The sequence below is a fragment of the Tyto alba genome, unplaced genomic scaffold (assembly GCF_018691265.1).
Source record: "Tyto alba isolate M040663 unplaced genomic scaffold, T.alba_DEE_v4.0 Super-Scaffold_2, whole genome shotgun sequence".
Taxonomy (NCBI): Eukaryota; Metazoa; Chordata; class Aves; order Strigiformes; family Tytonidae; genus Tyto; species Tyto alba.
The window spans coordinates 88,225,893-88,240,551 of record NW_024881282.1 but is presented as its reverse complement, the minus strand read 5'-3'; the positions used below and the strand labels follow the sequence as shown (position 1 = coordinate 88,240,551).

General features: G+C 37.8%; 1 protein-coding gene across 4 annotated transcripts in view; it reads left to right on the top strand.

Annotated features, from left to right (window-relative positions):
• CHCHD3 (coiled-coil-helix-coiled-coil-helix domain containing 3) overlaps window positions 1-14,659 on the top strand; it is a 165,079-nt gene that overhangs the window by 17,103 nt on the left and 133,317 nt on the right. For all 4 annotated transcript variants that reach the window (XM_042792630.1, XM_042792629.1, XM_042792628.1 and 1 more), the window contains exon 3: window positions 13,573-13,657. In XM_042792630.1, coding sequence (XP_042648564.1) covers window positions 13,573-13,657 — 85 coding nt within the window. The remainder of the gene's footprint in view (window positions 1-13,572; window positions 13,658-14,659) is intronic.

The following is a 14,659-nucleotide window of genomic DNA, read 5'->3' as shown; positions in this document are numbered from 1 at the left end:
TTGTCTTGATTGATTGTTCAGATTGGTTTGCTACGAAAGGACAGGCTCTATCATAGGGCATGATGAAATCATTTAAAGTTACCAGTATGTGAGTGTGAAAGAAACACGAAATTTCAGATTAGATGAAAAAGTTAGGTTAATAGAAATCTCTGTTTTGCAAACATTTACATGTGAAAAAGAAAAAAAGGGGGGGAAAAAAAAAAAAGAGCTGAGCTAAAAAGCTTGGCTACTATGAGCTTGTATTCCCACCAATGGGAAGCTATGTGAAAACGTCCTCAAGAGAAGGTTCTCTGATTCAGACCGATGCACAGCTTTGTGAATCTTATTCCTGCCCAAAGTGACTGCAATCCAGAGCTGTAATTGGGTAAAATTGACTTTTCAGTGCCACTGATAGTGTGCAATCACAGCTGGAGAATCCTCTTTAAAGACAATGGTAGTAGGTGAACTGAACATCAAAACTTGCTATTTATGTAGCCTTTCACAGTCCAGAGTCCCATTTGGAAGTGCTGGCCTGTGCAATAGCAGTTAGTAATTCTTTGCAATTAGTGGAGAGTTCTAAATGTGAGACTGAAGATGTTTTCATTTATAAACCCTTTTACCTAGCAATTATGTGCAGAACTACATGATGATTGCAATGTCATCTATAGTGCTAGAAGATATTAATTGAAATACATGTGGTGAAAGAATTTAGAAATTATTTTGTCCAAGAAAATAAAAAGGTTGCTAGTAAATTTCCCCATACTGTCAGATAAAGTAACTTAACAATAAACTTATGAACCATAAAGATCAAAAACTGCCCAACTTAAGTTCTCCTGGAAGAACACTGCATGCTTCATCCTGTTGGAAGCAGAATCATAAAATCCTTCCCACTATCGCTTACAGTGTGATTATTTTTTTTAAATGTTGAATTAAGGAATCCTGATGCTTTTATCCATTGTATTTAGCAAGAATGGCCTAACAGGGTATGTATAGTAAGAATTACTAGCACAGACAGCTGAAATAACAAGTCTCTCAACTGTTATTCTAGTCTGAGGGTAATCTGCCAGTGATAGTCTTGTAAAGGTATGCGATACTTCTATTTCTTTTTTTTTTTTTTATTATTATTATTTGAAATGAACAGGACAGCAAAATGACTTATGGCTGAAGAGCTGCTGAAGTAAGTTATTTCATATATATGCTCTTATATTACAGAGGTGGGTGAGAAGGATGGGTTAAGAATGTTCGTTTGAAATGATTCACAGCCCTATAAGGGCATTGAGAACAATTTTTAAAGTTACAGTTAAACTTCATGCAGTCATGTAACTAGCACAGCAGGTATTCTTAGAGAAAATAAGAATTAGGTACATTTTAATGTTAACTGGCTTCTTTAATTCAGTCCACTTACTGGTGGTAAATGGATTATTTTACTAGCTGTCACATGTTTCAAGATATATTGCCCATATTTCATGTTTTTTCTCTTGCTGTGCTTCCCTGTATCTGTCACCTGTTATATATAAGTCCTCTAAGGCAGGATGTTTCTTCTTTGCATATTTTTTGTAATGAATTCTAAGTATTTGAAAGAAAAGTCTTGACAGATTTTTGAGGGTTCACTATACTGCATTAAAATTCCTGTAACATTTTTTCTGAATAATCATGAAGTCTGATGGAAAAATCACCCAAATACCCAATTTTAAATTTGCAGTGAGAACTTGTGTCTATTCTGCCACCGCGATTGTCGTGACTCCATGATGTGTCTCCCTGCCTGCATTCAGGGCTGACAGCCTGAGCTCAGCATGAACAGGGCAGAGGTTCACGTGTTCGCTGGGCGACACGAAACCCCTGAGTATGTATTGAGTAAGGATTTTGTAGTGGAAGAGCTCACACATTGTTAAGCCATTGGTCACTGGAAGGGCTGACCATGGTGCAGGAGGATGGCCCTGTCCTGCATAGAGCTTTGCTCATGTGGCCTTGCTTCTTGATTCCTATCACTTTATTTTCCTATGCTCCATTTTCTTTTGTGTACTGCTTAAAAGATCTAATTTTAAGTTTATCCTCAAGATTTTGTATTTTTGAATTTTTCATCTTTCTGCGGATTGTATGCATCCATTTCAGTTTACTTGATTTTTCTGATAGTTTATTAGAATGCAACCTTGGACATAATAGAGATTAATGAAAATTCTCTGCTTTTCTCATTTAGGTGCAATCTCAGAAATGAGTTACTCTTGTTAAAGATGTTGTTAAGCACAGCCAGATAAAATCCAATTCAAAGAATCGAAGGGGAAAACCTTGTAATCATTCTCTCCCCATTTTTACCCAGACCCCCTTCATAATTGCATAGTTGGGGTTTAATGCTAAAGTTACAATAATGAGATACAGAAAAGAGGATGCTCCAAATATAATATGAACTAGCTTTGCTTTGTTATTTCTAGATCACGTACCATCTTGTTTCTAATTTAAGTTAGTATAAATTGATTCATATATGCATCTACATTGTAAAATAGATAATGTAATATATGCAAGAGCGCCTTTGGAAACTAAGATATTAAATATTTTTAAATTATGCACACTTAATTGCATTGTTTTTGTATTTAATTATCTTACGAGCTTGTTTAAGTATTGCTGCACATTACCAATATTTAACAGTTAATACAAATTTCTGTCCTTGGAGGCGTGCTTTATGTTTGTACTGAATCCATGATTGTAAGAAGTGCCTGTAATTCTGAATTTAAATGGAAGAGTTGCTGTATGTGTTGATAGTTAAATTTGTATGAGTCTGAAAATAGAATATTATTTTTGAAGAAAAGCATTCTTAAGAATGTCATTAAATTAAAAAAAAAACAACACCCAGTTTAAATGCTGACCATACCCTGATGCATGGCTTGTAATAAAGAAATTTGGGAAATGTGTAATAATATCACTCATGAAAGAAACTGTTCTGGTGCACACACGTATTTGTTTCTGGTAGTTGGTTTGTACATACAGTAATGAACTTCCCGAGGGTCTCTGAGGGATTCCTTTGTTGTTGAGAGAAACAGATACTTTGGTTTTTAAAGCAAATAACTTATTTTTGGAGCTTTTTCTTTAGTGCTGGTGAAACGAAGGGATGGTTCATATTTTTTTCCATTGACCATAAGGTTAATTTGGACTATATAGGGTTGAAGACTGGGTACAACAGTGTTTGAAAATCATTAAAGTTTTTTAAAAAAATGTTATATGATGGGAATACTGGAATGCTAACAGTTACAACACTTCCTTGTTTCCTCTTGTAAGCTGATACCAGCAACTCCAGGCTCTTTCAGAAATAATAATTAAAGAAGGAAGAGTATATTTAATGGTGTCTTTGACTTACCACCTGATTTAAGCACACTGATTATATTTGCTGCGGCTTTAATCATGATGTTTGGTTTCAGAACTAGAAGTCTTACTATTTTCTTCAGTGTGCAATGAATATTTATATGGCTTTCTTAAAACCCTATGTTTTTAAGAGTCTAGGATAAGAGTTTCTTGACAGTGTTACGTATATCCAAAGCAAAGTGAAATACCAGAAACCAGTGAATTTTATGATCATCGGTTACCTGATTGACAGCTCAGAGCTGACGTTTCTACATATGCACAGGCAGCACGCAGCACGGGGAGGTGTAGATGGACTGTCTTGCATTGATTTACCAGTGCACTTTAACCTGGACCACAAGTAACCTATTGCAGGAATGAGACAAATTTTGTCTCTGTGGTTAGTTGCTTGAGACAACTTTGAGAATGTCAGGAGAGGTAACAATATTTTCTTGTTGTTTAATTGAATAAGAATTTTCCCCTGGTCTAGTGGAAATTATTGTATGCTACTTGAGTGCCTGTCATTTATATAGTTGGCTACTCTTTCTAAATTAAGAGTGATAGCTTTGATATTTTGTCTTTGCTCTGCTATTGAACTTAAATGGCTACTGTCTATACTGATATTTTTCTTGTGATGTGTGGGGTTCAGCTATGCACCAAACTGGAGTGCTTATTAAGTAGCAAGAATAAGTTGAGGGTATTTGTATATTATAATATTTGCGTAATATGCATCTTAAGTTGGAATGTGGGTGGGAAGAGTGTTTTAATTGTGGAAGATCCAAAATATGTTTATAAACCCACAGCTTGATGTTGTGAAGGTACCAGGTTGCTGAGGTATGTTTTCTAATTTAAAATTTATGACTGTTAATGCGCAGTTAGGTATTTTCCTTGTGACATCTTCATTAACTTTAATGTCTCCAAAGCTGCAGCTGCCCTGCCAGCTAGAGACAGATGATGGGTTTGAAGACAGCCCTAAGGTACAGTGTCCCAAGTGAGCTGGTTAATGTTCATCCTTAATGTGCACAGAGACAGAAGAACTGCTTGTTGGATCAGATCAATGCTTTGAATGCCCTGATGCTTTGTTGTCAATACGGATGCTACAGAGGTGAATGCAAGAAATTCTGCAGTAAGTAATTGTGAAATAGTTTTTCCAGCAAAAAGGAAGTTGTCTTGTTTCTGGCAATGGTTGGTACATGCGCTGAAGCCATGTTCTCCAACGCCTCTTTATGTATTATGTAGCCTGTTGGTGTTTTTTAGTCTTTCCCCCTGCCTTGATTTTACTTGCTTTTGGCTTCAGCAAAAAGAATTGACAATATATTGTTCACTGTGCATTTAAAATATTACAAAAATAAAAATCTTTTAAATACTGCCCTGTGAGCATTGTTGTGAGCTTTTTTAACAGTGTGTGATGGAAGAATAGAAGCACAGAGCTGTCTATATTACATTGCTAAATTCTATACCATGTTTTTTCACTGTGTTGAGCCTTTTTGTGTTTTCTTTCCATTATTTCTGTGTGCTTTCCCAAAGGAAAAAGACTTTTGTGGTAGTGCCATACATTCACCAGTTACCTTCTGATAACTTATGAATTTATTAATTTATTTCAGCCGAATCTAAGAGGGACTGAAAGACTGAAGGCCCTGGTGTTTCTACAGGTTTTTGATAAATCTGGCTGGGTAGAAAAAAGACAATAAGATAAATGCCTTGATGAAGAGAAGGTCTTCAGCTGCCTGGGCTGTTTTGCCAAAGGTTGACCACTCCACACGTGTGCTATGGCCGGCACATCGGCACGTGTTCCGCAAAAACAGAGACAGCCTGTGCTGTGTTTTGCCAAGCGAAGCCAGGAGACAGGAGCAGGAGCTGAAGTTTAGGGACTGGAGGAAGGCTCAAGCTAAACAATGTCGTAGGGACAAGGGAGATTGGCTTGACTTAGTGTGAGGGGGCAGAGAAATGTTCAACATAAATATGTAAGAAACCAGTCTGTTAGTACTTCTGACACAAAAAAAAACCCCACCCCAAAACCTCTTACCTTTTCTGTGCTTTGTTTTAAAGACTAAATTTTCTCATGTTTCCCCTTTGCCTTAAAAGAAAGAAAATGTTAACATAAGCTATTGGACAAAATGATTTGGAGAACTTTTCAAGGCAGTTATTGTGTTAAGCCCCTGAATTCTGGTGGAACTGAAATAGCTTTCAGCAAAGCTTATCCTTAGATTTAACTGCTGTGTGGAAAGACTGATAAAACGCTGCGCTTGAGGAAGCGTGGAGGTGCATCATCTTGTATCTATTTTTCATATTCTTTCTCTCTCATTTACTCTGTATTCTGTACTTAAGTTGAACCTTCTCTTTCCCTTCTACCTTCTTCCCTCTCGTGCACAGCTGGTCATTAAACAAGTTTTCCTTGTGCGATACTCGAGACTTACATGTGATTTATGATTGATTTAAAAACCAAGCCAAATGTAAGATAAAATTGTATTATGCTTTCCAGTGTGCATGACTATTCATTTTTTAAAACTGAATTTATAGACCGTTGTGTTCAGTTTGCTTGGCCTTATTTTCTCTTTTTTAAAGTTTTCCAGTCTTACAAAATCTTGATTAAAATTATTTTAGACTATTCAAGTGCAGATTTTAAAGTCTCCATTTAGCTTTTCCATTGCTAGTGCTTTCAGCCCTCTGTTTTGTCTTAGCACGGTTTCTAATCCATGACAGTAATTTACCACTCATTTTATAACCAGACTTTTGTAATAGCCTCTGCTGACTGCCAGTGTAAAAAATGAACCAAATTGCTTATGTAGCTTCTTGTTTGCTCTCTGGCTGATGAATTCAGATGCTAATTTTTGAAGAGTGCGCGTTCTGGTTTTGTCTATCTCACCCCCGCATTAGTCCTCTGGATTGCACCCAACCCATGTACTGGAATTTAAATTTAAATTGTCCTTCTTTGACTCGTTTATTTGAAGGCTGAAGTAGCCAGCCTAGCCTCAAACTCATTGCAGAGCTCTTTGTGTGAAAGAGTTGTGGCATGAAACTCAAGAGGAGACACCAGGGGACCTGGACTTGTTAGGCTTAGATGTACCCTTCCAGTAAGAAAGTTATTGAGAAGCAAGAACCAGTCTCTTCATGGTGGTGCCTGGCAAGAGGACGATAAACCAGAGGCATACATGGAAACAAGAATGCTTTTGACCTGTAATGAGAAGCTTTTTTACAGTCAGGTCAGTCAAGCATTGAAAAATGTTGCCCAAAGGGGCTGTGCTGTTTCCATCCTTGGAGGTATTTTTTGTAAAGCATAGTTTTATCTGTTTAAGGAAAATGGTCAAATGGCCTGGAAGACATCTGTATGATTCTGTTCTGGCCTTTGGGAAGTTGCTCTCTGAAGGATGCCCTGCTCACAGGTGTCATGGTTTAGGCCCAGATTGTGACTGAACACCACGCAGCTGCTCACTCCCTCTTTACCCCATCAGGGATGGGAAGGAGAATGTGAGGCATGACTCAAAGAACCCATCGAAGGAGTAGCTCACACATTATGGTCACAAGCAAAAGACAGACTGGTTAGGGGAAGAGAAGAAATTAAATTTTAATTAAAATGCTAACAAAGATCACACTTAACATACAAGGTGGGATAGTGAGAAGTGCTACCACATCCCAAAACCACCTCTCCCACCCTTCACTTCTTCCCCAGGCTCAGCTCTGCTCCTGGTTTTTCTCCCTCTTCCCCCAGCAGCGCAGGGAACAGGGCATGGGTGTTACAGTCAGTCCCACTGCTCCTTCCTTCTCAGAAAGTGGAGTGAATGCTGCATATCCTTCCCCTGCTCCATGTGGCTCCCCTTTCACAGGAGACACTCCTCCACGAACCTTCTCTGCCATGAGTCCTCCACACGGGATGCAGCCATTCCCAAGCTGCTCCGGTGCGGGTCACCCCTGCATGTTGCAGTCCTCCCAGCGCCGAACCACGACAGCGGGGGCTGCTTCTTCCCTCAGAGTCCTGGCCTACTTTAAGTGCAGATGCCTGTCCTGGTATGGTTTTCTCCTCAGGCTTCAGGTCGGCCTCTGCTCCACCATGGACCTCCATGGGTGACAGGGGGGTGGCCCTGCCGTCTCCCTGTGGGATACAGGGGTCTCTGCTCCGGTGTACCTCCCTCATGTCCTTCCCTTTCCTTCCACTCACCTGGGTGTTGGTCCTTCTCACAAATCTCAACCCCCTCTCAGGTTCCCCTTCTTAAATACATTATCATGGAAGTGCAGCCACCGTTGCTTATTGGCTCGGCTTTGGCCAGAGGTGGGTCTGACTTGGATCTGGGGGAGCTTTCTAGAAGATTCTCACCAGGGCCACTGCTGTAGCCTCATCCCCCAAAAAAACCATGCCAAAGAAACCCAGAACAACAGGATTTTTTTTTTTTTTTTTTTTTTTAATAGCAAAGCTGAATGAAAAAGAAAAGTAGAACTGTTTTTTTTTTTTGTTTTGTTTTTTTTTTTTTCTTTTGGTAAATTCACTCTCTGTTATGTAGCTAAGTATTTGCTAAAAGACATTTGATTGTATCAAACCTAAGTGTCTCTTCATTAATAACTTAATGCACCTGCCCTTTCAAGAGGATTTAGTTAACGTGTCTGATAATAAATGCTGTTTCCATTAGTGATTTTTTTGAAAAGGCAAGACTAATGGGCAGATTTCCAACTCTGCAGGCTAGAGCGTATTTGATTAATTTGTCCATATTGTGTTCTTGATTTCTCAGGCTAACCTTTTTGAGGCTGCAGGTGTCTGCTTTACCTAATGTGTGTTGTTTGCAGCTTTGGATGCCACCTTCTTGCTGTAATCTTAGTATCGTGCTGAATGCTTTTTCCATGAAGCAACTGCCTTAGGGTGAGCAGAAAAAGATGCAGATTTAGGTCTTGTGACTAGCAAAGGCAGAGTTGGAGAAAACACTGAGAATAGCTGAGTTGCACATACGTTGGGCACCAACCTACAGTAGTCCTGGGAGATAAAATTGCTGATTTGCTTCTCAAACGTTGTCATCATATGGATCTCTTGGCTTTGGTCCGGTACTGCTAGTGAGCGGCCTTGGGGAGTTCCAAGGTGAATTATGTATTATATATCTGAAACTTCAGTACCTGTCGGTAAGTGCCTAAGCTATTCAGAACCCTTAGCTCCCCTGTCCTCATCAGTTGTCTCGATAATTATTCAAAGCGCTTTGGACCCTGGGAAACATATCAGGTGTATATTTTCTTATTCATTTGATTTTGAAGCACAAGTGGAAAATCAATTATAAGGGTTAAGCAAATGGTTTTGCACCCTCTTTTTGTTTGTTTAATTGTTTGGGTTTTTTTTTAACAGAAATCAGGTTAGTCTTCACCTGGACTACAGAAAACAATGTCATATCTCTGAGTGGCTCCTAAAATAATTTTTGTGGGTTTTGTGGCCTTTTAAAAGGTGGCAGAGTAAGTCTACTTGGGGTTTGCAAAAGGGTGTTGGATGGACAGGAATATCAAGAGTGTCTTCCTTGTCTGGAAAAGGCTGAAGGACCACGTGTTGAAACATGGCAGTCAGGAGAATGCTCTTACACTGACATAACTGGCAGCCTGCTCTGCCTTATTTTCCGAATAAATCCCTGTGCTGGTGAGAGGTACTCCCACCCTTTCACACCCTTTCACTCTGCACATCCATCTGAAGGCATAAAATCAACTGGAATGTTTTGGTAGAAAACTTGAGTAAGCGTGCTGTACCATTTATTCGGGAAGTTGTTTTTTTTTCTATTTGTTGGGTGTGTTTGCAGGTTTTGGCCAATACATCTCTATTGGATGTAATTTATAGTTTCTTTAGACCTCATCTTTGCCTGTCTTGTCCTCTTTCTTCCATGATCTTAGAACTTTGTAAATGTGAAAGAAGCTGAATTTACCTTTTTTTTTTTTTTTTTTATTTGGCGTGTGTGTGTGGAGGGGAAGTAAACTCTATCAGATGTGTATATTAGCCTGTGCTTGCACTAAATGAAAATGGTTTAAATAATAACAATCATAATTGTCTAACTTATGTGTACTCTTCTTAAATCTGTGCATGAAGGGAAAGAAATGCATCATGCATTTGCCCTGTAATATTAGACATAAATGACCATATCTTTCAAACCTCTCCAAAAGAGTAAGTGGACAAATAAGAAGGTTAGGTTACTGCATACCAGAGGCCATCCAAATGGCAACATGTCCTTGTCCGTTGACAGTCACTGCTTGGTCTGCTCAGGTCCAGGCAAGAGCTTTGTATTTTTTATCCCATAGTGGTATTCTGTGTCTGTCGATGTTAAGTAGAACAGTCTGGTCACTCTTCTAAGCATTGTGCAACCTGCTGCTAGATCTGAGCATGGTAATGAGCCCATTGGCAATGCAGCTGGTGGTACTCCATTTCCATTATCCTGAAGAGAATACTGCTTATCAGACACCTATCAGCATCCACCCTTCACATGCTAAGAGGACAGAGAAGAGTTATTTCTGGCTGTAGCACTATGGCTTTTTGAGTATAGTTCCCATTACTGACCATCTATCTAAATTGTCTTGTGATGTGAGCTGTGCATTAGCACATTCAGACTTGGGAAACGGTGGAGCTGCATTCATTTTACGCTCTTGTAGGAATATAAGAAAGCACTGGGACGCAAGTGTGACCTTTGTAAATGCACATTGCCTGAAAACCTTCCAAATTTGTCTGCTCTGGGATGCACTTACTATGAACTTGACACTGATTTCAGCATCCTGAAGAACTTAGGGGGGTGGTGGTGGAAATGGCTATGTAATTTTTGGCAACTGCTCTATACTTACCGTCTCCGGATCATGCTTATTTTAGCAGTCTTGCACCCAAGAGGTTCTAATATTGTCCAATAGCTTAATGGTCAGCTGTCTGTTTTTAAAACCCTATAGCCTGAGCAGAGATTGCCATCAGAGAGAAATGTTATTGCTTTTATCTAGAAACAGTAATTTTTTTCCCGATCCTCTTCCTAATAAATTAACTTTAGTCTTTTTAAATGCTTCTTCCCTAGAACAAACTCTTCCTGCTTGTAGAACTGCAATTTTTTACTGAAACATCATAAAGTTCCCATTTGGGAGCTACCCAATTATATCTTACAATAATTCTATTGAATGATATATAGCTCTACTTTTATTCCCTATTAGTATTTGGCTGATGGATGGGTAACCTAATTGATTGTTAAGGTCAGATGTCTTTATTGGCTAATGCCTGAATCTTTTCTCATTACAACTGAAAAAACTGTTCTATGGTCTCTTAGAGTTCTTGTACTCATTTTTGCAAATCAGAACAATAAACTTCATGATGTAGATGCTGGTGAACAGTATACTTATGCACAGTTTTGTGTATTCTCAGGTCCAGTATTAAAAGGACATGAAATATTGAGGTGCTGGGTTGAGCAGAACTGCAGTAAGAAACAGTTGATCATGGATTTTCAGATTGTTCTGTGAATAAGGTAGCTGTGATGTGAAATAGAAATGATTAAGCTGTCATAAAAGCAAACAATTTAAGTGTACAAATGCAGAACTTGAACTGTTCTCGTTTTGGCTTGTGATGCTTACTGAGGTGTGGGGGAGATTAATGTGTGCTGCAGTACAGAAACAGGATCCTCGTGATTGCCTGGTATTTTGCTAAACTTTTTTTTTTTCCTCTTCTGGCAATACAGTTAGCTGTGACTAGCTCATCTTTGTGTGGAAATGTACAGGTGTACTGTAGCAACTTGGTATCTTCACAAACGGAGAGGATCATCTCATAGCCTTGGAGGAGAAAATAATGGAGCAGTTATCAATATTGTCAGCAGAGATAGTCCCATTCAAATGAGTGTCAATGAGGTTTTGCTTTGTCATACCAGGTTTGTGATAGTAATATGTTTCAAGATTCATATTTACCTCTGAATTATCACGTATATTAATATATTTTTAGGCTGAGGTCGCAATTGTCATTCACAAGCGTCCCCCCACTTTTCCCCAGTGCAATTCTGTTTCTGTCATCTAAGCATTTGCTCATGTGGCAGGATGGATATCGATTAATTCCGCTTTACTTAAGATGCTTATAACTGAATTAGTTGGCCAGGACACCGATATAGCTGATGAAGCTGCTTCAGTCATTCATAAAATTCACTATTTTAAAAGTCTACTTTAGGATGAGAAGAATTGCACATTGGAGTCTATTAACTATAATGAGAACATGGGCTAATGATATTGGATATTTGCAGTTAAAGCCAACTCCTGGAGATGAGGTCACTGAGATACGTGACTTTTTGTCACTGGCTTTTTTGAATTTATTTTTAAAATCTGAGTGCTGCCTAATGTAAAACAAATAACTGGTTCCACAGAGAGGGTGCTTGAATTGGAGCCTGTCTCAGTTTTGTCTTCTAATCACTAGGCACACTCTAAGGCACTTTAGCTTTATTTGTCAAAAAAAAAAAAAAGAGGGTTTATCTGCTTAAATTAGATGGTAGCTTGGTTTTTAGAGGACTTTACTGGAATATATACAATACGTGGTCTCAAACTGGTTAACTTTAGGAGGATCTAAATTCCAGATGTTCTACCTCCTGGGCAAATATTCTAACTACCAACTTGCTAGGAAAAAGGAGGCGGCTGGCTTTCTCCCTCTGCCCCAATATCTCCACAAGTTTCCGACCGCTAACAGTTGCTGAATGCTGTCTGTGTGCATAAATACTTAACATAAATGCAACCTCTAAGGAGAGTGCTTGTTGCCTCGCAATTTGTTAATGTCTTATATTGCCTGAAAATGTAGTTCTCTGTTTTTTTTTTTAGCTACTTAAGCGAGCGGTTTTGTTACAACTCCCACATCTGCCCTCAGAAGCAGTATCACCTTCCTGAATTTAACATCTGTATTAAGCTCAAGTGATAGTCATTTTGCAGTGAGATTGCAAGTGTTTTAGCTCTGTGGTTCCGTAGAGTGGAATTTGAGCTGGATGCTCCATAAAAATAAGGGAATTATCTCTATGTGTGTCCTGGAACAACAGAGTATTGTGAAGTTACAGAGGTACAGCTCAGCTAGTGTAGGTACACCTTTATTCCAGACAGGCAGGTCTTGACAAATATTTATATTGGAATATCCCTGGATACAGTGATCTGATTTTTAATTTATTTCTATAGCTGTACTTGATAGTTGCTTTCTTTTCCTCCTCTAGGAAAACTCACTGACTGCAACAAATCGGTATTATGCAAAGTTAACAGCTGTACTACTGAAGTTGGTATAACTTTTGGTTATCAAGCTACTGCGTTTTCCCAAATTACTGCCAGATTTCCTAAAAGCCACCCGTGTCCCAAATAGAAAATGTTGCTTTAGATATTTTTTTGTTGTCTTGAATTCCTGTTACGTATGTGCCAAGCTGGATTTGCATAGAGCTAGAACATACAAAGCCATCTCCACAGCTGGGTTGTTTTTCTTGGGCTGTTTTAGGTTGAAACAACACTTTCAGTATGGTTTCTTCTGGAAGTCTATCGAAACATGTTTTATTGCCACAACTTCTGTTGAAGGAAATAACAACAAACTAGTTATGTTCTCCTTGGGTCAGATTTTTCAGAAGTATGTAGTTGCCTATAGATGCAGAGATACTTAATATTGAATGGTATCAGTGTAGTAGCTCCCATGACTGAGCCCTCGAATATCAAAGAGAGTTGGTTTCATATTTCAAAACCTTATGAATGGATTTTGGTACTCCTATAGATGTCTTTCAAGCTTGCAGGATTAGTGGCTCTCATATTTTTTTTTTGTCTTTGTGCAGAAGAGTTTATTCATACAGTTAAAGTTATTTCCCTGAAATTGTGAGAATGAGACAAAATATTTTTCTAACAATAGAAACTAGATGTATAGAAACCTAGGATGTGGTAAATGCTTTGTTGGGTAAAATATGTATCTGAAAATACTTGATTCATTACACAGGAAAGTGTTTCCCTTGGTTACATATGAATAAAAAGCAGCTTTTTGTGACTTTACTATTTAGGTTTTTATTTTATAAAGGCATATTTCTTAAGAAAAATGTATTTAATTTAACATACACTGTATGTTTTCTCATTTTTGAAAGATTCCACTAATTGAAAAGTTGTATAAGAGTAATTTTTAAAGGCTCTGTAGTGTTGTAAGCTAGAATTTGAAAGGTGGTTAAACCACAAGAAAGCACTCCAACTGCTTTATAGAAATAAGAAAATAAATAAAATAGAGCTCTATGTTATGCAGTTGTTTATGTAATTAGGAATATGTTGTGTTCTGTTAACATTTCATTTAATTTTCTTTTAATTTAGTTAATGATGAAGAACTAAAGAAAAGAATAGCTGAAGAGCTGGCATTAGAACGAGCCAGGAGAGACTCTGAAGCTCAGAAGAGAAGGTTGGTTTGTTAATATTTAAAATAAACATACTTAATGCTTTTTTTTTTTTTTACTGTGATTTATCTACTTACTATAAACAGTTGAGTTTTGTTCCCCAAGACAAAACGGTAAGAAAGACCTTCGGGCGATATAGCAAGTTTTGATATGAAATATATGTTAAAATATTAAATTAATTGAAATTTAATTGTAAGAGCTGATGTAAAATGTTGATATAAATCCCTTTTGAGCTCGTGATCCTGACTCTTTTTTTTTGTAGTCTTTTAAACTCAATCTTTGTTGATTTCTCTTGAGTCCAAATATTCACTTTGTGGTGTAGAGATAGAAATAGCTTGAGAGCAATGCGGAGGTGGGTTACTTATAACCCCTCTGTTTAATCAAAAGGTAAATGTTAACAGCCGTAGAAATGGTAATTCTTGTTATTTTTGTGTATTCTAGTTATTTCTGCGAGCTACAGTATATTTTGAGCTGCTTTAATAGTTAGTACATCATAGTGCTTTGAACATGCCAAGTACTGTATTTAACCATTTTACTAGTAGGAAACCCTTTTGATATCCTTTCTGTATATTGATATGTTACTTTCTTATGTATGTTTTTTCAGAGATTGTAGTTACTGTGAAAGACTGAGTAGACTCATACAGAATGCAGCGGCAGGCTTTGGATGCAGCCTTTCAAAAGTATACTCTGCAGTCTTTAGTATGTCACTGTGGGCTTATTAGCAATTAAAACATTCCTGTTTGAATTTGAAATCGAGTTTGACTGTATGATGAACTCGGTGGACTTGTGTGATCATTCATACTTCCTTTCAGTGATTTTTCCTAAAGAGATAATATGACACACTAAATATAAATATTAAACTATACTTTGTCCTCCATTCTGAGAATGGGAAGAAAGGCCCATTATGATGGATTTAAAAAATTAGAATGTAATTAGTACTACTTAAACTGTCTGCATATATATCGTTTCCTACACATCATTATACTATTATTTAATTGAATTAGGTT